At 43.9% G+C, this 23546-nt stretch overlaps 1 protein-coding gene across 1 annotated transcript in view; it reads left to right on the top strand.

The window, feature by feature from the left end:
- The window catches only part of LOC148038675 (proteasome subunit beta type-7-A-like), a 39305-nt gene that overhangs the window by 5718 nt on the left and 10041 nt on the right, over nt 1-23546 (top strand). Inside the window, exons 2-5 of the mRNA XM_087674262.1 lie at nt 17780-17921; nt 18030-18126; nt 18215-18284; nt 18446-18550. Of these exons, the coding sequence (XP_087530388.1) occupies nt 17780-17921; nt 18030-18126; nt 18215-18284; nt 18446-18550 (414 nt within the window). The remainder of the gene's footprint in view (nt 1-17779; nt 17922-18029; nt 18127-18214; nt 18285-18445; nt 18551-23546) is intronic.

Consider the following 23546-nt stretch of genomic DNA (forward strand, 5'->3'; position numbering starts at 1 on the left):
GACTCCAATCACCTTCTTATTCGGGGGGCGGGGCACGAGTGACCAAGTGCCATTCCTCTCAATAGCCTCCAACTCGGCTTCCATAGCTTTCTTCCATGGTGCGGATTGTAAAGCCTCCTTCACGGAGGTGGGCTCCCGATCTTGTATAACACGGGCCATTAAACAATAGTTAGAGCAAACAAGCTCCGTAGAATGTGCCTGGTGCCGCTGTGACCGCCGCGGACCATCCTGCGGTCCCCACTCCTCAGGAACCCCCTCGATCCCTGAAGCACGGAGTATGTCACGGGCCCAGCGAGGAGGAGGCCGCGAACCTCCCCTCGTCTCTCTCCATCAGCAGAAGACTCTGGAATATCCACCGGTGGTAACTCCTCAGGGGTGACCGGTGGAACAATAGACTCTGTGTCAGAAACAAAATCATAATCAAAAGACACGGGCTCCAGTGGAACTGTAGAAGGAGCCCAATTCTCCCCTGGATCTCCAAGAACAGGATGCTCCTCACCCGTTGAGATAGCCGGAACCTCCACAAACCGCACATCGCGGCTAGTGTACACATTCCGCTTGACAGGATCATACAATCGGTAGCCTTGGGACTGGGAGCTGTAGCCAACAAATATCTGTTTTCGGGAAGTTGCTTCAAATTTATCACGGTAAGCCTTGGGAATGTGAACATAGGCATCACACCCAAAGACCCGGAAGTAAGAAACATTTGGCTTCGTCCCGAAATAAGCCTCAAACGGGGTCATCCCTTCCACGGCCGAAGTAGGGGATTGATTAAGGATGTGGACTGCAGTAGCCACAGCCTCGGCCCACAGAACTTGAGGGGTCTGTCGGTGCTCCATTATGGTGCGCGCTATCTCGATCACACTGCGGTTCTTCCATTCAAGAATGCCATTTTCTTGAGGAGTGTTGGTATTGGCAAACTCCTGGTGAATTCCTTTATCTGCACAAAACCGAGCAAACTCATTAGAAACAAATTCACCGCCCTTGTCGGATCTCAAGGTCTTCAACTTCCGGCCCGATCGGTTCTCCTCAAAGAGAAGCCAATCCTTGAAGTGTGAGAAAGCTTCTGACTTTAATGCCAAAAAGTAGGCCCATGTCATCTTGCTGTAGTCATCCACGATCAGCATGAAGTAGAGCTCCCACGTAAGGATTCATTCCTCATAGGGCCACATAGATCCGTAGATACAAGCTCCATCGGTGAAGTAGACCGCCGCGAAGCTGTGTGGGGAATGGCATTCCTATGCTGCTTCCCCCGAATGCAGGAGACACATGGCTGCTGACTCACCACTATATCCGGCAACCCTCGAACAAGCTGTCCATGTGACGCCCTCCGAAGATAATCATAGTTCAGGTGACCAAACCGAGCATGCCATAACTTTGACTGTGACTGAGAGGTAAGAAGAAGAGTAGAGAGGGCGGTGGAAGACTTCAATTTATAAATGCCATTCTCCTCATATCCAGATGATAGAACCTTCCTCGATCCACTATCAAGGACTCGCACCGTAGAACTGTCAAACTCCACCAAAAGGCCAAGGGAGCAAATCTTATGAACTGATAGGAGATGGTACCCTAAGCCTGGTACATGCAAAACCTCTGAGGTATGGGTACCACCTCGTCCATCTGGAATAAGCTGCATCTTACCCCGACCTGCAATAGATACTGAAGAGCTGTCTCCAATGAGAATCTGCCCACGCGAGGGTCGCAACTGGGCAACACCATCTGATGAAGGAGTCATGTGCCGGGAGGCACCACTATCAACGATCCACTCTCGAGCCTGGGGAGCCGTCATCGTAGCATCAGAAGCATTCGGTGAAGCGTCCTCAATGACAGCTAGATGAAGAAATGCACCTGATGAGGGTGCAGCCACCGCTCCAGAATCCTTGGTGTCCTTCTTGTTGGTGTCCTTCTTGTCTTTGTCAGGGCAATCCTTCTTCCAATGGCCAGTCTTTACACAAATATGGCATGTGGAGTCTTTGTCCTTGTTCTTCTCCTTGTCCTTCTTGGACTTGTTATTCCCCTTTTTCTTCTTTTGGTCCTTTCCCTTCTTCTGAGAGGCTTGACCTATCAGCGCCTCCGACTTGGAAGCATTCTGTCTCTTTAACTGTTCCTCTTGGTCCAAGACCATAGGAACCAACTCTTCCCACCGAAGAGTAGACTCTCGCCCCGAAGCAATAAGGGCAGAGTAAAATGTATCGAATCGTGGCGGCAACTGGGACAAAAGTGTGATCGCCATGTCTTCGGAGGAAATCGGCTTCCCCACATTCTAAACTTGCATCTGAAGCTGCCTTAGCTTGTTAATGTGCTCCCGCAGCGAAGAAGACTTGTTTACGGACAAGGTCCGCATCTGTACCTCCAAAAAAACCCGCTTCATAAGGGTCATCCGATTGTACATTTGATCAAGCTCCAACCATATCTCTCGAGCCACCGTCAAGTGCTCAATGTAAGCGATCACGGCTGTAGTACATGATAGAAAAAGCAAATTTAGTTGTTCTACTATCTGGTGCTTGCTACTACACTCATGTTTCATATGTTAGGGATTAGGTTTTTGATATACAATCTGGTTATTCAAATTTTTTTGCTTGTTAGGGGTATGCTTTCATATTAGTTACTTTTCTAGGGTTTAGGGATGTCAAAGAGAAAGTTTTCCTTGAGGGAATGGAGCAAGAGGAGCTTGAGGATACTTGTGCTTGACAGGCTTTTTGATTTCCTGCAAAAGACAAGGAACATTAGGGAGATGCTCAATATCCCTTCTGATTTGCAAGAGCTATTGAGAGATCTTGATGAGAAGCTTAGGGAGTATAGAGAGTTCTATTCTAGATATGTAGTGACTCTAAGACAACTTTGATTACCAGGTATTATCTTATTGATGAAGATATTAAAAGGCGTAACAAACTATCTTTTTCATAGGGATCACTAGTAATGAACAATGAACTAAACTTTAAAGTCTAAGCTAAAAGAACATGCCTATGATACCATTGCTAAAAAACTTAAAAGATTACAAATATGAAATTGAAGTCTAATCTTTGAAAGAACATGCTCATTGCTCCAAAAAAGACTACAAATATAAAGTCTAATCTCTAGACTGAACTAAAATGGGGCATGCCAAAATAGCCCAAAGGGCAACTGCAAGACTGCAAGACTCAAGTACAAATATAAAATCGGCATGACACAACTGTCAACAGCCCAAGTGTCACACTGTCATTGATGATCATAATATTATATATAATGTAAATATGTAATGTATCATGAGACTCATGATAAGTAAACTAAATCAAAGATCATGATCATGATTTGAGGCTGCTCTAGCCACTCCTGAAGTGCCAGCCTCATCATCATGTGTACCATGAATTGCTGCATCTCCCTCAACATCAGCATGTGTTTCCTCTTCTTGTTGCATCTCCCACTTTGTGAATGGATCGAGCTTTGTTGTCATACTGTTACATAACATCCTCAAATTAGCACTAACAAATACTAGATCGTTTGCTCTCTCCACACCAAGACGGTTCCTCTTCTTTGAAGCAATGTGAGCGTATGTACTCCACAATTGCTCCAAACAAGAGGAGCTAACTGATTGACTCAAAATACGGATGGCTAGTTGCTGCAACTCAGGACCATCCGAATCATAGTCCTCCCATCACAAAGCTGCTCCAATCTTACAGCGATCCTCCTGTGCATCTCCACAATCAAAAGAACCCTGAAAGGTCCTATAACATGAAAGCTGATCTCTGATATTTCGTCTAGTGCCATGATCAAGCACTAGACAAGACAATATAAGTCTCCATGCATCCATAACCTCAGTGTCATTTTCCTGACCCTTGCCCTGGAACTCAAGATTCACAACAAATGCAGCTGCATGCACGGGTGAGCTATAGGATTTCCACCTTGTCACAACTAAATGGTGTATCTCCTCATACGCCTCATCATTTGGTGCCAACTCTTGCAACTTTTCATTCAACCTATCCATAGCCTCATATACCTTGCCAATGGAAGGTTGCATAGCATCCATAACCCTCAATAAATGTACAATAGGTAATACCATAGCATCTATCCGCTTTACATCATCCCAAAAAGTGGAGTTATTTGCTTTCTTCAAGCATAAGATACCTGTAGGAGTATCTGCCAATGTTGATGAGGTAAACTCATCACTAAGAAATAACTGCCTCAAGGCACCACTTCATTCTCTCAACCTGCCTAGCATCAAGAAGTTAAAGGCAAATCTGGTATTAGAGTATTTTAAAAGTGTCTTCTTCGAACGCAAAGAGAAGTGATGGCGAAGAAACTGGTGATTCAAAACAAAGCTAACCATTTGAGCTCCTTGCCCTATGACAGGTGCAATCCATGATAGGTTACCAATATCCTTTAGTAGGTTGTTCAAGCAATGAGCCATACAATATGAAACTGTGATATGCGGATAATATCCCTGAATAATAGCACTTGCTGCCCTATTTGCGGGCTCTCCATCTGCAACAAATCCCACAACATGCTTTGGGCCAATAAGCTCAACACCTGTAACCCACTCTGTTGCAAGTATATCTGTCGACTTTTCTGTCCCCGATGCATCATGTGAAGATATGAAATACATTTCCCCACGAGAATAAGCAACCATGTCATGAATGGATTGCTTGCGTATATCACTCCAACCATCAGTAATCAAGGAAACTCCATTTTTACCCCACATGCTCTCTCTAGTCACTGCTGCTTGCTCAACAAGGCGCTTTTCCTTGTCGAGCAAAGTGGTGCGTAAGGTCTCTGATAATGGAGTTACATACAAAGGGCCATAGTCACCAATCTTCTTGCACATCAATTTAAAATACTCTGATCTGGCTGCACGAAATTGAATGTGGTCATGATAAAAAAAGCGTGCCATTGATGTATCCACCTCTTTTTTCTTCTTGGGATCCCAACTAGCATCAAGTGTGCTTTGTCTACGTGCAACATGCGGCACTATTGATGCCATGGCCGATGCAATGCCTACAGTAGGTGTGGAGGTAGCACTTCCTGATACTGACCCTGCTCTAGATACATCTGATGGGGATGGTGTCACAAAAATTGCAGGGTCAACTGCAACACGTTGTGGTCTAGATGCAAGATAAGCTTGTTGACTTGCTACATGGTCAAGAAGCTCCCTTTGCTTCTCCAAGGTCACATTTGAACAAAATTGTACCTCTGAATTTGGCTCATGTAGGAGATGAGCTCGGACCTGATTATGCATAAATATTAAAATGGAACAAGTGGCAATTGGTATTCCATATTCTAATATTTAAGTAACTTTGAAAAATTAAAATCAATAAAAATTTGAAATACAAATGCTCGGCTCAATGGATTACCTTGTTTGCTCCACTAGTTCGCTTGTATAGACAAAGCTTGCGAGTCCATGGTCGAGATTCTCTACCACTCGAAGGGCGGCCAGCATTTACTTCTTTCCACCATGACCAATCATCGGACCTTTTTCCTCGACCACCAACCCGACGAGTGTGGCGGGAAGATGACGCATTTATGATTTTAGGCTGAAAATTGAAGGCTCAAGAGTCGAGAGAAGGAAAAATTGAAGGCTCGAGAGAAGGGAGAAGGCTTAAGAGTCAAGACTCACTCAAGAGTCGAGAGAGAAGGGAAAAGGAGAGAAGGGCGAAGAAGAAGAAAAGAGGAGAACTTGAAACTTGGAGAAGAACTTAGAAGGAAGACTCAAGAGAAGAGGAGAAGAAGGAAGAGAAGGGAGAAGTGAAGAGAAGATAGAAGGAAGAAGAGAAGAAAGAGAAAGAAGAAGGAAGAGGTTGGAAGGAGAAAGAAGAGAAAGAAGAAGAAGGAAGAGAAGGAAGAAAAGAAAGAAGAAGAAGGAAGAGAAAGAAGGCGGCTGGGAGCAGGACACAGGCGAACTAGGCGTAGGCGGGAGCAGCGGCACTGGGCGCAGGTGAACTGGAGCGGGTGCAGGCAATCTGGAGCGGGAGCAAGACGCGGTTGCAGATTATCTAGGTGGGATCAATGGGCGGCCGGCCGTATGTAAGTGGTACCACGTGGCGTTCCCTGTCCCGTTTCAGACAGGGAATGCGTTTCTTGTCTGAAATGGGACAGGGAACGTTCCATCAATTCAAAATGCGGTCCACGACGGATACGTGCCGGGGATTGCAGTTCCATGTGCTGGGGGGACTGTTTTGGCCGTTTTCTGTCACTATGCCGTAGAGACATCCGATGCGGGTCTCGTCCACATCTGTGAGTTGTCTCCCGATGAGGTTATCACAAAGGCCTACTCGTCACAGGACATCTTCCGTATCCGAGCTCTTGCAACTGGGCGGATCCATGTAGGAAACAACTTCTCAATCAAAATCCATGCTTAAGTTTGCAGAAGTTTTACCACTGATAAGGGTCTAGATCTGGCTTCGCTGGACAATATATATCATGTCCCTGAGCTTGGGGTGAACTTGTTATTTGTGCAACAGCTTTGCCGGCAAGGGTGAATAGTTTTCTTTACATGACTACAGTCAAGGTCCTTGACTCTCAGATTGGTTTAATGATTGCTCGTGTTGAGGCACAACCTAATGGCCTATACCATATGACCCATTTTCTTACCGAGCCGACAGTTGACGACTCCATGTTTCATAGCTTTTAGGCATTAGCCACATCTCGAGAGTCTACGAATAATGAGCATCTTTGGCATTTCCGCCTAGGGTATCTTGGCTATGACTCTCTTTATGAGTTGTCTCGCCGTGAGATGGTTAAGGGCCTTCCTCGCCTGAAGCTAGCTCGAGATGTCTGTAGAGCATGTTAGCTCAGGAAGCAGCACCGTACCCCATTTCCTCAGCAGTCTACACATAGAGTTGAGGTGCCTCTTAGATTGATTAATGTTGATCTTTGTGGACCCATATCCACTGCTGTCTTGAATGATGCATTGTACTTCTTTTTGATTGTGGATGATTATTCGAGATACATATGGGTGTTCTTCCTTAAGCATTCCGCAGATATGGAATAGGAAAACTGGGATGAGCTAAATGAGCTTGCATGCTCAACCATTGAGCTATCGATTTTTGATGCCTTGTTGTTTGACATTGAAGGTTTGGATTTTGCCTATGCTATTTGGACTCAACTAGAAGAACTATATGTACAGAAGAGTGCTGTAAGCAAAGTTTATTGGCTGAAAAAGCTTATGGATTTACGTATGAAAGAGGGTACAGCAATGCGTACTCATTTGAGTGAGTTTAACTCCATTTTCAGCCAGTTGGTTGCCTTGAAGTTCATGATTGATGAAGAATTTAAGGCCGTGTTCTTGCTTTGCACTCAGCCGCCAGAGAGTTGGGATACATTTAGGACTGTTGTGAGCAATTCTAATGCGATCCTTTTGTATGCTGATGTAGAGAGTGCTTTACTCGTGGAAGAAATGAATCAGCAGAACAATGCATCCAATAAGTCTTCCAGTGCTTTGCATACTAGGGGCATATCTCAGTAGAAAGGCAAATTTGATAACAAGGGACGCAGTAAATCACGTGGTAAGGATATTGAATGCCATCATTGTGGCAAGAAGGGTCACTTTAAACGTGAGTGCTACAAATGGAAGAAAGAAAAAGGAAAGGGCAAGAAGTCAGATGATAGCAAGGAAGAGAAGAAAGAGAGTCAGCCTAAGAAGAGTAGTATCAAAATTGAAGAAGTGAATGTAGTCACTCATGATATTGACAGTGGGAATGACGTACTCTTTGTCTTTTCACACTTTAGTACACATGCTTTACTTGTAGATACGGACGATGATAGGCATACTTGGATTCTAGATTGAGGTGCTTTCTTTCACGTCACCCCTCATTGTGAGTGGTTTTTTGACTATACAGGGGATCGACATGGTGTTGTTCATCTTGGGGACAACTATGCATGTGACATTGTAGGTATTGGCAGTGTGCAGTTGCAATTTCAGTATGGTTTTGTCTTCACACTTTAGCATGTACGGCATGTACCTCAGCTCAAGAAGAGCTTGATTAGCACAGGGCAACTAGATGATGATGGTTTTCATGTTAGTAGTCATGTTTGTCATGCCTTGTCATCTCCTGCCTGTGAGCCTTAGTCTGAGTCAGACGAGGACATTAGGAGCTTTGACATGTCTGTCATATGCTATGATGGGGGAGGCTAGTCACTCTTGATTGGCTGTCTTAGGATGTGTATTTCTTTTTGGCCTCTTTTAGTGGGCAGCCACTGGCTGCCCAGCCACTTTTTTGGTCACTGATGTGGGGCGTCCATTTTTGGGCATTTTCAGGGTTTGCGCCCATTTTAGGGTTAGGGTTAGGGTTTGTCCTTTTGCCTATTTATAGGCAGCCCCCCTCCCCACTTGATCACTTGTCTTCTTGTAGATTTCGACACTCCTTCTCCCCCGTGGTGGTGCTGCCATCATCATTAGCCTGATCTGGTGCCCTCACTGACGCTGTGGGCTGTGTACGGGGATTGATCAGTCTCCTTCCGCCTTCCCGTTTGTATTCAGCATTCATTTCAGTCTGTGCAGATTTCTCTTTCTTATTTTTTGCTTTCTCTCTCTCTCTCTCTCCCTCCGTGTTCGTATTCCCTCTTCTGCAGCGCACTTACATGGTATCAGAGCCGAAGGAGAGTACACGGAGCTGAGATCTACGCGGGAGAACACCCACAACCTTGCGTTTGCTGGTCCAGACGTCTCCAACAGCTGAGGCGTCACCTTCTGCACCAGCTCCTTAATCAAGGCGGCCTGTTTTGGTGTCACATCTTTGCGTTTGCTGCTGGCGTCATCCCCAAATTTGCGTTTTCAGTCAGGGCGGCCACTTCTACAGTTGGGCGACACTCATCCAGCCTTCGCCTTGCTGTTCTGGCTGTTGTTCCATCTCTAGGCAGCTCTTCTCCAGCTGGCAACCTCATTCCTACTTGCGTTTTGAGGCAGGAGGCTGTTTTTCTGTGGTGATTGCATCGTTAGTATTTGCGTTTGACATCATTCTTGCGTTCTGTGCAAGGCGGCCAGCTTAGGAGCTTCTGGTATTTGTGTTTCGGCACCGGCAACCTTCCCTTGTTGTGTTTTGGTGTTTGCAGATATCAAAGATGTCTTCTCATCAGTTTACGGCTTTGATGACTCAGATGACGAGCTTTTGTCTCAACACTCATCTGAACCGAGGCGTGATTTCTATCACGAGGACCGTTGTCCGGAGTCTATTCCTCTTTTCCGTCCCCCTTCTATTCATGTATCTCGGCGAGCCCTTTCCAGTGTGCCGAAGATGTAGCCTTTGGTACCCCTTGTACGGGTACCCGTACTTCCTCAGCTGCCCAAAGAGGACTGGTTGGATGGCTCCAACTTTTCTTTATGGTCTTGCAAGGTGGAGTGTATCTTGGACTCCTTCGATCTTTGGGAGTTTGTTTCTGTTCCTATTCCCCGGCTTAGGTGGATCCCGTAGATGGGACATCTATGGATCGTGTAGCCTTATGGGATCGGTTCAATTCTAGAGCCAGATCTTTCCTCTTTCTGAGTTTGCAGGATTCTGTTCTTGTTCATGTTCATAGGTTGAAGACTGTAGTAGACGTGTGGAGAAAGCTTGCGTCTCTCTATCAACAGAAGGCGTTTGCCCACCGGATCTCTCTCGAAAAGAAGTTGCGGATACTCGCTATTAATGATAGTCCTTTCATGAGGGACCACATCAACAGATTACAGGATATGAGGAATGAGCTTGCATCCCTCGGTCGGACGATATCTTGTGAAGACATGGCTATGATTCTCTTGACTCAGCTGCCATCGCCTCGGTTTGATGTCTTCTACACCAGCCTTCTTACATCAAGGACCCGTGAGAAGCTTCTATGGGAGGAGCTATCCCCGCTTGTCTTGGAGTATGACGAGTGACTCAGAGAGGTCAGTGCTAGTGGATCCGACTCCACTAGAGCCTTTGTTGCAGGTTCGGGAGGACAGAAGAAGAAGAAGAAGTCAAAGGCTAAGAAGAAGGACATTTCTTCAAGCTCTGACTCAGATTCAGAGAGACCGAAGTGCCCACAGTGTGGGAAAGGGACACATCCCGAGGAGAAATGCTGGAAGAAGTACCCTCACCTTTGTCCGGGAGCGAAGGGTGGATCTACATCGGAGCTTTCTTCTGCCTCTACACCAGTTGTTACCCATGAGTCAGTGTTTCTTTATATCCATGCTTTGGAGGAGGATCCTTTTTCCGTGGCTGCAGTGTCTTCTGCGCAGCCTTGGTTAGTGGACAGTGGTGCTTCGAGTCATATGACTCCCTGAGGTGATTTGTTACAGGATCTCCGTCCATCAGAGGGTTTAGTCATTGTTGGTGACATTTTATCGGTGCCTATTAGTGGTGTTGGCACATTGCCTTTGTTTATAGACCGACCTTCGAGCTCCTTTTCACAGGCCCTATATGTTCCAGATTTGGGCCTTCGTTTTATCTATAGGTTGGCAGGAGAGCGGGCTTTACAGGCTCCATTCCCCTTCTTTGATGCAGGGTCCTCCGAGGCAATCTATTGCTACACCCGTTCCCGCTTGTGCACCTTCTATTCCACAGGTTCCTTCCCATCCCCTACCTTCTCCTCCGGTGGTTCCCTCGTATCCTCCATCCCTTTCAGAGGGAGACGATCTCGGTGATGCGGCTGTGGATTCCCTGGCCCCTAGTGTTTTAGAGGGGGATTCCCAGGATCGTACGGAGCTCCTTCAGCGGCAGTCTACATGGACAGACTTCATTGACATTGGCATTCCTTTTGCCACCCCAGGATCTATTTCTTCTTCGGCCTTCAGCCACATCCAAGATCTGAGAGGGGGTGTTAGCAGTCATGTTTGTCATGCCTTGTCATCTCCTGCCTGTGAGCCTCAGTCTGAGTCAGACGAGGACATTAGGAGCTCTGACATGTCTGTCATATGTTGTGATGGGGGAGGCTAGTCACTCTTGACTGGCTGTCTTAGGATGTGTATTTCTTTTTGGCCTCTTTTAGTGGGCAGCCACTGGCTGCCCGGCCACTTTTTTGGTCACTGATGTGGGGCACCCATTTTAGGGCATTTTTAGGGTTTGCGCCCATTTTAGGGTTAGGGTTAGGGTTTGTCCTTTTGCCTATTTATAGGCAGCCCCCCTTCCCCCTCCCCACTTGATCACTTGTCTTCTTGCAGATTCCGACACTCCTTCTCCCCCGTGGTGGTGCTACCATCATCATCAGCTTGATCTGGTGCCCTCACTGACGTTGTGGGCTGCGTGCAGGGACTGACCAGTCTCCTTCCGCCTTCCCGTTTGTATTCAGCATTCATTTCAGTCAGTGCAGATTTCTCTTCCTTATTTTCTGCTTTCTCTCTCTTTCTCTCCCCCTCCGTGTTGTATTCCCTCTTCCGCAGCGCACTCTCACATTTCATACCACCTTTGGTGATGGAAAATTGAAGAGCTGTAAGGGATCTAGAGTGATTGCCAGAGGTTGCAAGAGTGATACTTTGTATCCACTTCCTGTATCTAGTGTGTGTTACCATATTGTCACTGTGACCGAGCAGCCAAGTGTTTCTTTGTGGCATGGTCGGTTGGGACACATGAGTCAAACTAGAATGAAAGCGTGTTCTCGTTTGGGTTACTTGCCTTGTCTTTGTTATACTGATTTTGAGCATTGTGATTATTGTGTTTATGGTAAACATGCACAGATGTCTCATAAGAAGTCTCTTTTCTTGAAATCTTCTCCTCTAGAGTTAGTACATTTGATGTATGTCAGATGCCAAAGTCATCTTTAGGGGGAAAGAAATACTTTGTTACCTTTGTCGATGATGCTACACGGAAGGTATAGGTTTATCCTATTCGTAGCAAAAACAAAGTGCTTGACAAGTTTTAAAAATTCTTGGCATTGGCTGAAAATCAGACTGATAAGACACTTAAGTGTCTTCGCTTTGACAATGGGGGGGAATATGTGTCTAAGGCCTTTCAAGCATTTTGTGACAGCAAAGGGATAAAGAGGGACTCATTGCCCCTCATAATCCATCCTAAAATAGAGTTACAGAGCGTATGAGTTGGACCATACACGATAAGGTCTGTACGATGTTGTCTCATGTCCCATTGTTTTTGGGTAGAGGTTGTTATGACAGTCGTACACTTGATTAATCAGTCACCAAACAGGTCTTTGGGAGGGGGGAGTTCCCTAAGAAGTGTGGTCGGCAAGCCACTTTTGTATGCACACTTGAAAGTGTTTGGCTGTGAAGCGTTTGTGCACATTTGTAAAGAAGAACGCAGTAAACTTGAGCAAAGTCCTGTAAATGCATTTTCCTAGGATATGGTGACGAGGGTGAAATGGGGTATAGATGATGGGTTCAGAAAATATTGCTGGAAATGATCAGCCAGCTACTGTCCATAATGACGAGCCATTGGATGTGCAGGAACAGCCAGGATAGCAAGCTGTTAACATTGATTTGCAGGCTGAAATGCCAGGACAGCAAGCTGAAAATGGAAATTTGTAGAAACAGCCAGCAAACAATGATCATTGGGTTAGGAGATCGTCTAGGGCTACTAGATAACCTGACAGATTCGTTCTTGGTGCAAACAATGTGGTTGATTATGTCATGTTAATAGACTGTGGTGAACCGTCTTGCTTCAAGGAAGCAATGGACAGATATGACAACAAGAAATAGTATAAAGCCATGTTGTCAGAAATGGAATCTCTTGAGAAAAATGACACTTGGGATTTGGTGTTGTTGCCTAAGGGGCAAAAAACCCTTTCATGCAAATGGGTTTACAAGATGAAGGTTACTTCTGGTTCCTCGCCAAAGTACAAAGCAAGATTGGTTGCGAAGAGGTACAAGCAGGAACATGGAGTTGACTTTGATGAGATTTTCTCTCTTGTAATCAAGATGACTACAGTGAGAACCATTTTGGGCTTGGTTGCACTCAAAGATATGGAGCTCATACAGATGGATGTAAAGACTGCGTTCTTACATGGTGATTTGTATAAAGACATATATGCAGCAACCTGAAGGGTTTGTGGCAAAAGGGAAAGAGAAGATGATATATAAACTCAAAAGGAGTTTGTATGGGCTGAAATAAGCACCAAGAGAATGGTATCATAAATTTGATACATTTATGTAGTCTCAAGGTTTTCATAGAAGTCAAGTGGATCACTGCTTGTACACCAAGAAGGCAGCAGATGGCAGCTTGATTATCTTGGTTTTGTATGTTGATGACATACTGATTGCTGGCAGGGATACTCATGCCTTGGAGTCACTGAAGCAAAGTCTTCATGGCAGCTTTGACATGAAGGATCTTGGTGATGCAAATCACATTCTTGGCATGTGAATACTTAGAGATAGGTCAAAAGGATTACTCTATCCATCTCAGCAGGAGTATATCTCCAAGGTTTTGCAATGTTTCAATATGGAAGGGGGGAAATCAATTGGGGCTCCATTGCCTCCATATGTGAAACTTAGTGCAAAGGACAACCCTACATTTGATGATGAGAAGGTTGAAATGGCCAAGATACCATATGCTTCAGCTGTTGGCAGTTTGATGTATGCTATGGTTGCTACACATCCTGACATTGCCTTTGCAGTGGGAGTGGTTAGTAGATATATGACAAGCCTTGGTAAAAAGCATTGGGAAGCAGTGAAAGGTATTATGAGATATCTCAAAGGCACAAAGGATTTGTGCATCTGCTTTGGAAATTAGAAGGCATCTGTCGTTGGCTTTACGGATGTAGACTATGTTGGTCATGCGGATTGCAGAAAGTCCACTTCTGGGTATGTGTTTACCTTCACAGGAGGAGCAGTCTCTTGGATCTCCAGGTTACAAAAGTATGTTGCATTGTCTACTAAAGAGGTAGAGTATGTGGTTGCCACTAAGGCATGCAAGAAAGCTTTATGGCTTTCACATTTGGTGGAAGAGCTTGGCCTTACAGAGTTACTTATTCTTCATTGTGATAGTCAGAGTGCTATCATGCTAGCACGGAATCCTGTTTTCATGCAAAGATGAAGTACATATAGGTGAAGTATCACTTCATTAGAGATGTATTTCATAGCAAGAGCATTGAGCTTGTCAAAGTGCATACAGATGATAATCCTGCAGACCTTCTCACGAAGGGTCTTTCAATAGAGGGGTTTGCTTATTGCCGACAGATGATGGGAGTTGGATAGATATATGTATTTCAGCTTTGTACATACCTAGATTTAGTTGATTCTTTTCTCCTCTTAAGGCACATTGCCTTTTAGGTGGGAGGTTGTTGGGAATAAAGGGCCATCGTGCCTTTTATATGTGCATGGGTGTGAACTTAACACATTTGTACTTTCATATATATATATCTATCTAAAAACCTAAAGAGATACACTCGTCATTGTACCCAAGAACGTTGTATTGTGAAATATGCACTAGCGCCTCGAACACCAACCAACCTTCAGCCATGCTACCTTCTGGCCGAGCTCGTTGTTATCTCGTTTTTTCTTGTCCACATGGACACAAGCATCACATCCAAAGACGTGAAAGTGGGACATAGAAGGTTTCTTCCCAAAGAAAATTTCAGAAGGAGTCTACAATATGGAAGTCGGAGACATTGTGGATATGCACCGCTGTAGCAACCGCCTCACCACGAAGAGAGCGAGATAGACTTCAATTTGTCAACATCGATCAAGCCATCTCAAGCATGGTCCAATTGGCATGCACCACCACACCATTCTCTAATGGCAAGTTCGAATGGGAATACTCCATCCAAATGTCGTGATCCTTGCAAAACTTAGAAAAATGTTAGAGTGAAACTCGTTGTTGATCTCAAACCTTGAAAGTTGAAAGATGTCTACATTTTAGCAAACACCTTCCACTTGTAGAAGTTGGAGTGCACCTTACTCTTGTACTCATAAAAGTACAACCACACATATCTACTGAAATCATCAATAATTGATATCAAATACTTGGCCTTCCCAAGGGAGGCTATGGGCATAGATCCACATAAGTCGGTGTGGACCAGTTCTCACGGCGCTCTAGCCCTCTGAGAGGCAACCTGTGGATGAGGCTGCCTATCTTGCTTGGCTCATAAGTAGTTAGGGCACAAAGTGCGAATAGGAGGAAAATCTAGGAGACCCTCCACTAACTTCTTTTGAGAAGCCTTGCGTATGGAGTCGAAGTTCGGTTCCCCATAATGGGCATGCCATAGTAGCCCAAGCTCGTGAGAAGTCCATGTAGCAAGGGCAATGAGCTTATAAAGCCCACCCTCTTGAGTACTTGTCCAAAGAATAGAACTTATAGAAGAATCCTCAACGGTCACAACATCCTATGTGATGAAAACACGAGTACCTAGCTGTGTTAAACCATGGATAGAAAGAAGATTAAAGCCCAAATCTGGGACATAAAGGATTTTGACCTTTGAAGCCTTAAGTTTGGGCAAAGGGAAAATGGTTGTCCATGAATTGGAACACAAGAGTTGTCACCTATGGTGACTGAACCCCCTTGAGAATGAAGATCCTGAAGCCAATCTTGACAGTAGATCATATGGGAAGTGGTTCCATTGCCAATGAGCCATGACTTCTCCTCGGTGTAGGAAGCAAAAGCAGTATTCTCCATCTTAAATAGATGCAAAAAAACAAACTTGATAGTAGGGTAGCCTTTGAGTCCTTTGAACCAGTCTTTGATTTCAAACGGGGCTACTTCTTCCAACGCTTCTCCTGGGGGTGGGTGCCCTTCCCACAGTGTGGACACTTGGGCTTCGACTTCTTCTCATTCTTCTTGTCATCTTGTTTCTTGTTGTTATTTTCCTTCTTGTTCCCCTTCTTGTTTCCCCGTCTTGCACCTACAGTAAATGTTTTAATTGCAGCAATCAAGGGCTGATCGCGCCCTACAGAGGCTGTCCATATTGTCAGTCACCTGGCAGATGAAGAAAATGCACACCTAAAACTGATTGACAAAGGAAATGCACATTAAACAGAGTGGAAATGATTGTCAAAGCTCCAATGTCTCCGTCAAACTCTAATGAAGCTCACAACCAGGAAATGACAGACTAAGAAAAGAAAATGGCAGACTACCAGAACATACTGAAAAACAAAGAGGAGAAATACGAATTAAAATGCTTAGTTACAATCAGTCCTAAAGTGTAATACATGCTGAGTAATGCTAGATATTAAGTATAGAATTCATGCCTAATAGAGGAACCTAAGCACCCAAGGGTGGTTGCATTTTCTCCTCAACAACTTGATGTGATTTTGTCATTGGGTGCTCTTGGGAGCTAATTTGAGGTGTCTGAAGGCTAGCCCAAATCGGCGGCTGCAAGGCTACTTTTTTGACACTACTTTCTCTGTTGCTTGACAGTAAGAACATTGTATTTTCAGCTCATATAAGAACAAAAGGAAGTTATATACAAGCTGCATTGGGATGATCATATGGTACCAGTAGTATGCACAACACAAACCCCACAGAAAAGGAAAGAGGATATTGTTTTCTTGAATTTTTTTCTTGTTTGGGAAGGGAGGATGGAGAGAGAGAGAGAGACAGATGTGGAAGTAGTAATAATGCAAATACATGCATTGAGGTTAATTAATGATACGATCAAAGTCTCCACCTATCCAAACGGTTTTTAAGTGTCCCCTTGCACTTCACAAGAGCTAGAGGCACTTGTGCTGCTCCTGCTCCTTCAAAACAACACCTTGCTAAACCTTCATACCCAAACATCCCTTCTGCATAGATGTTGCTGTCTCAGGAGGAAGTCATTTAAAGCTCAAGTGTGTACATGCTGCTAGACCTTTAGCCTGCCAAATTGCCTTGCACTCAAATTCAGAGCTTTGCTTCTCAATGATGTAAGTTGCCATAGCAGGAAGCATAGGCGAGGACCAATGCTACAGCCACCAGACTGCACGACAATAGCATCAACAATGTCAAAATGCAGAAACCACAGGCAACATTAATATATGTAGTGAAGTCAGAGCATGCTGGTCAGAGATGTTCGGCACAAAGAAAAATGATCAGAGATGTCCAGTGTGCGTCAGTCACATGCAACCTGCAGGAATTTGGAAGGTTGGCAAATGACAATGCAAGCATGCAATGCAAATGCAGCAGCAGCAGGAAATCAAATGCAGGCAGGAGTGTACCGTCAGGCCAGATCAGCAGATTCGTCGACAGTTCGCACAAGTCACGAACATGTGTAATAAGCAGCCAGCCTGGTCAAACACAGTCACAGTCAATGCATGATTGAGAGAGACTTAGCCATGGGAAGACAACAGATCTCATGTAAAAAATCTCAGTCAAGGAACCTCAAACATTTGATACTATTTTAGAAGAGCAAAACATGCAGCGTAATAATGAAGGACACAAGATTGATGAAAGAGAGAATGGGCAAGATGTAATTGGGAATAGGAACTAGAGTATAATGGTTGAGCACCAACTCACACTCCACAAGCTCCCTCTCTCCACACCAAGAATTTGCAAGTACATGAATGGATAATGGACTGTGGCCACACTCCCTCCTTTTATAGATTCCTACCACAAAATGGGCTGGCCAATTACCAAATAAAGAATAAAGAGAGTGCCCATAAATTAGGCCGTGGGCGATTGTGAACCTATGATATGACCACTTGTAACCCTTTCTCCGTGTTCATGTTCCTCTTCCGCTGTGCACTCTCAAATGTTCACGTCTTTGGTGTTTATATGTTTGTTATTGTCTCCTTTGAAAGGATAGTGTTATTTCAGGCTAGACCCTTGGGCAAGAGAAGGGATCATTTTCACTTACAAAAGGAATAGAATATACAAACAACATGCCTACTATAGTGTTTTGAGGGATAGCTTGTTTCACAGGGATGATTATCTTCTGTTTTTCCAATCTGCTTTATTTTTTGCATGGTGTTCTAAACGTTTTGTTTTATCTTTAGGATGGTGTTATTTTGGGAGCAGACACTCGGGCAACAGAGGGGCCCATTGTTGCTGATAAAAATTGTGAGAAAATTCACAAACTGGCTCCCAACATCTTCTGCTGTGGGGCCGGGACTGCTGCAGATGCAGAAAATGTTACTGGTAGGATGCTGTTTTTCTAACTTTCAGGTTATCCTGTTTTGCATGATGATCAGGGATCCATTTCTTTCTGCACTTGCTTCAAAAAGTAACAGTTCTTTTTCTGGACAGATATGGTGAGTTCTCAATTGGAGCTACATAGGTATGCCACAGGACGGAACTCACGAGTTGTGACAGCATTGACTTTATTGAAATCACACCTTTTCAGGTAACTGAGCATCATGTGAAGGATAGTAATTCGTATAGTGCCTTTACACGTCATTTACAATAATTTTGGCATCGTGTCAATAATGCAGATATCAAGGCCATGTTAGTGCTGCGTTAGTTCTTGGTGGATATGATGTCACAGGACCTCATTTACATGCTGTAAGTTCATCTGCAGTGCACCAAAATTTATCATTTGATCAGAACTGCTGTTTGATCTGAGTGGTCAGGACTGCTGCCATTGGCAACTATTGTATATCATGTTTTGGTAAATAAGCTTGTGGCATACCTATGAACACATGTCTGTTGACTGCCTAAAACAGGTGTATCCTCATGGGTCCACAGATACTTTACCTTTTGCAACTATGGGTTCAGGATCACTGGCTGCCATGGCCATGTTCGAATCAAGATACAAGGAAGACCTGACAGTAGAGTTCTCTATCCCTCCCCTCCCCCACATCCTCTGTGTTTTTTGTCTGTGTGCACGTGTGCCTCAGCACATTGATCTGTATGGTACAGCATCTTATCTCTCTAATAGAATGGTTAATGCAAGGTTCACAATGTTAGCAGATTAGCAGGTTGGGCGACAATATTTTCAGACTGATAATACTGTGTCTAATCCTAATCTGGTTGTGTTTGGCTTGTCTGATCTATTTTCAGAAGCCGTTTTTGATCAGCTGTTCTTTTTTGTGCGCGTGAACTCATGACAAGTACAATTATGCTGTGTTTTGGTTGTACTCTTTGTATCTCTTTTTACTTTATTTTCTCATTCTATTCTCTCCAATGGCACCTCCATGTTGCTCTATTGATGATAAGCTTCATGGTCATGGTTACTTAACTTGGAGTGCCGTTATGAAAGCATGGTTTGTGCAAAAGAGTGCCGTTATGAAAGCATGGTTTGTGCAAAAGAGCATGTGGTACGTGATTTCATGAGCTATTTGTGTGGCCTTAGATTCCAATTGCTCTTCTAGATGATTGGGACTGCGATACCCATGAGGAAGCAATTCTTACTGTCATAGGGACGTGAAATTTTGAGATGCTTTAATCTTTCTAATAACACTTGATTAAGTTACCAATCAAATGTGCAAGGGTGTTCAGCACATGTAATGGACATGTCCGTTATTTCATGCTAACAAACCAAGGACCTTGAGAATACAGTCACCAATGGGTGTCAAACACAAAAGTTTTGATAAGTTATGCGAGTTAGGATTTGGTGGTTAGTTGGTGCTAGTTTGGACCCTAGGATAGTTGTTTGGCCACTAAGTGTCAGTGGTGGCACTAGGCAATAGACATTAATTAATTAATCAGTGCCAGTCTAAGGATTAACAGAGGTTGGGCAATGGGGACCACTCTAGGTTGCAAGAGGCCTAGCCAATTTAATTATGGATGGGCACGTTTTAAATTTGATGCAAGGTTTTTTAATTTTGAAATTCAATTTCAGCCCTTTTGACCCTGCCAAAATTTAAATGTGTTTATCTATGATTAAATTAGCCAGGCCATTTGCAACTTGGAGTAGTTTTCAACCTTTGTTGACCTTTAGACTGGCATTGATTAATTAATTAATGCCTAGTCCCTAGTGTCACCGTTGACACTTAGTGGCCAAACAAGTATCCTAGGGTTCATACTGGCACCAATTGACCACCAAAGTCTAGTTACCATGACTTATCATAACTTTTGTCTTTGACATCCATTGCATCCTCGAGGTCCTTGGGTTGTCACCATGAAATAACTGCCATGTGCATCACATGTGCCAGATAAACTTGCTCATTTGATTAGTAACTTAAATTAAATGTTATTAGCAAGACTAAAGCATCTCAAAATTTCATGTTCTTGTGACACTTACTTGGGATACAGATGATGCTCATGCATATTCCACTCTTACTAGGTACTTTTCTTAAGGGGTCCTTTTGGTAGTTACCTCTTGTAGGACAGCTTTAAAGGTATGAGAGAAGTCATTGATTATGTATGAGGCTCTATTGACTATGTGAGCTGTGAGCCTCTATGGTCAGCTCCAATGAATGAAGTTTGAATTGAAGGATACTATTTGGTCTTTTCTACTTTGTGTTACACATGTTTCAGATCAGCTCTTGCACATGCATTTTGCCCATTGAGAGGCTCATCTAGTGGGGATTGTGCTTCATTAACTCCCGTTGGAGTTTGATAGAGTAGCTAATGTTTTATGGGCCTAGACATCATTGACTCAAGTGAGCTTTATACACAGATCTTGTTAACCTGCCTTTTTTAGTCAGCCAGTCAGTCAGTCATCTCTTGGTTGTGAGCCCCTCAGAGTTTGATAAGGACATAGGAGCTCTGATTGTGTCTCCATTCATTTTAGTGTTTTAGTGTTTGTTAGGCATTTCATAGCCTCTATTGCCTTGCGAGAGGTTGTACAACCTTTAGACTATTGTGATTTCCTCCAGGACTTTCTGTGTCATCATTTCACTGCATTAAATGCAGCCATACTGCATTTATTATAGCCAGATTATTTGTGCAGGTCATCTTGTTTTCTACTAGAGATTGTCATCCCCTGGATAGGCAACCATAAATATTTGCGAGCAATTTTGTGTGGCAGAGCAAGTAGGATATCCACGTGGCAGATTTCTATGCAGTTGCAATAGGCAGGACACGTCGTACAGCAGGTGATATCAACAGCACAACAAGTAGCAGTCATCGCAGGTGCCATGCGGCATAGCAGGAGCAATCAGCCAGTTTCTGTGCAGTCGGCTGTATTTAATGTAGCTGACCTGCACTATTTTTAGCATTTCTTTTCGGCTATTTATTTTACTCAATCTCCAGACACTTTTATATATTGTGATCATAGGTTTCCAGATTGTTGATTGTAGAGACTGTTGCACATACTTTGAGGTTCACAGCTTGTGAGGTCTTTGAGGTGGAGACATACACAAACATACACTATGTGCTCGTGTACATATTTGCTTCCTTATACAACATTCTCCATTGCAGATTTTTTGTGTTTCACTCTCTCTCTCTCTCTCTCTCCTCTCTCTGTTCACTCTCGATCTTGGTCATACGCTTCTGCACTACTTCACTCTAACATGGTATCAAAGCATTGAAGGATCATGACTAAGGGTGGACCTACTTGAAGAGGAGATTTCAACGTGATAGAAAGCTGCATTTAGAGTTCAAGGACGAGCAGGAGGGTTGCATATGAGAACAAGGTTGAGGCGAGTGTGGGCGTGCGAGAAAGGAGCAGAGTTACTGAAGTTGTTGTTGATTTTTGTTGTTTGAGAAGGAATAAGGTTGCGTTTTGGGCCTTCAAGTGTAGATTTTACATTTTCATTGCCTTCGGTGGGTGAAGGAGCAGGACGAGCGGTGAAGAGCCTTGGTAGGTTGTGTTTTCACAGTCAGAGGGGGTTGTTTTTTGTGATTTGTGCAAGCATTTTGGGTGAAGATGTTTTTTGAGGCCAAGAGAGAGTTTTAGGTGATCATGGACCGGAAGGTGCCCGTGTTATTGGCTCTTCCATCAGATCAAAAGCTCGATGGCAAGAACTACCGCATCTGGTGTGTTTTGATGCTTGCCATTTTGGAGTCCTCTAATTTTGGCAGATCTTGTTACGGAGGCTATCCACCATCCTCTCTACAAGTGATAAGTTGGAGTTAGCAAAGGAGCAGGTGCATTGGGACAAACTAAATGCTTGCATTTGCTCATTTTTATTTCTCTCATGCACTATAGTTGTGATCTTCCATATAGAGCATTTGACTGTGGCTCGAGAGATATGGTTGGAGCTTGATCAGATGTATAATCAAATGATCGTCATGAAACGAGTTTCTTTGGAAGCGGAGATGAGAACCATGAGTGTTAACAAGTTATCTTCTATGCGGGATCATATCAATAAGCTAAGGCAGCTTTAGATGCAAGGACAAAACGTAGGGAATGTGATCACTTCTGAAGACATGGCGATAACTCTTCTTTCATAGTTACCACCTCGTTTGAGTGGTTTTTATTCTGCCTTGATTGCCTCAGGGTGGTTGGAGACTCTTCATTGGGAGGAGTTGGTTCCTATGGTCTTAAACCAAGAGGAGTAGTTGAAAGGGACCGATGCTTATAAATCAGAGGCATTGATAGGTCAGTCCTCTCAGAAGAAGGGAAAGGACCAAAGAAGGAGGAGGACAAATCAAAGAAGGACAAGGAAAAGGAGTCTACTTGTTACATTTGTGGCAAGATAGGTCACTGGAAGAAGGACTGCTCCGACAAGGAGAAGAAGGAGAAATCTTCAAAGGATTTCGGAGCGGTGGCTGCTTTCTCATTAGTTGCTTTCCTCCACTTGGAGATGGTTGAGGCATCCACCTTGAAGGCCTTTGATGCTGTGTTGATGGCTCCACACACTTGGGGAGTGGATTATTGATAGAGGTGCATCTTGGCACATGACTTCTTCTACCGCAGGTGTTGCTCATTTGCGGCCTTTGCATGGGCAGATTCTCATTGGTGATAGTTTTTTTATCCCTATTCAAGGACGTGGTAACATGCATCTTATTCTAGATGGGTAGGGTGGTGCCCATACATTCGAGGTGCTTTATATACCGGCCTTGGGATACCATCTGCTTTCGGTGCATAAGATTTGTGTCCTTGGTCTCTTGGTTGAGTTTGATATGGATTCCTTTCGGATTGTTGATCGTGGATCAAGATAGATCCTTGCTTTAGGCTATGAGAAGAATGGAGTTTATAAGTTGTCTTTTTTTGCCTTGACTTCTTCTCTTCTTACCTCTTAGACACAATTTGAGCTTTGGCATGCTTCGTTTAGCCACCTTAACTACGATTACCTTCGGAAGGCAACTAAGGGACAACTTGTTCAAGGTTTGTCGGATATTATGGTGAGCCAACAACTGGGTGTATCTTGCATTTGTGGGAAGAAAACTCGTGATGCTATTCCTAGCAAGGCTTAGAGGCGGTCTTCAGTATCCTTGGAGCTTGTTTCTATCAATCTTTGTGGACCAATGAGGACGGAGTTCCTTAAAGGGAGCTTGTATTTCATGCTAATTGTGGATAATTACAGCAAGATGACATGGGCTTATTTTTTAAAACTGAAGCCGGATACTTTCTCCAACTTCACAGATCGGTTATTCTTTGAGGAAAACCAATTGGACCAAAAACTGAAGATCTTATGAATAGATAAGGGTTGAGAATTTGTTTCTAATGAGCTTGCTCACTTTTTGTGGAGATCGTGGTATCCACTAGGAGTTTGCCAACACAAACATCCCTTAGGAGAATGGTATATTGTGGAAGAATGGCAATGTGATCGAGATGGCCCATACCATGATGGAGCGTAGACAGACACCTAAGTGTCTATGGCTTGAGGATGTGGCTATTGTAGTCCACATTCTTAATCGATCTCCTACTTTCACTGTTGTTGGTATGACACCTTATTGTTGAGAGTCATTTTCCTGCCACGTCAGCAGTACCAT

The sequence above is a fragment of the Lygodium microphyllum genome, chromosome 3, assembly GCF_053477565.2.
Source record: "Lygodium microphyllum isolate KBCC chromosome 3, Lygodium_microphyllum_v1.1.10, whole genome shotgun sequence".
Classification (NCBI taxonomy): Eukaryota; Viridiplantae; Streptophyta; class Polypodiopsida; order Schizaeales; family Lygodiaceae; genus Lygodium; species Lygodium microphyllum.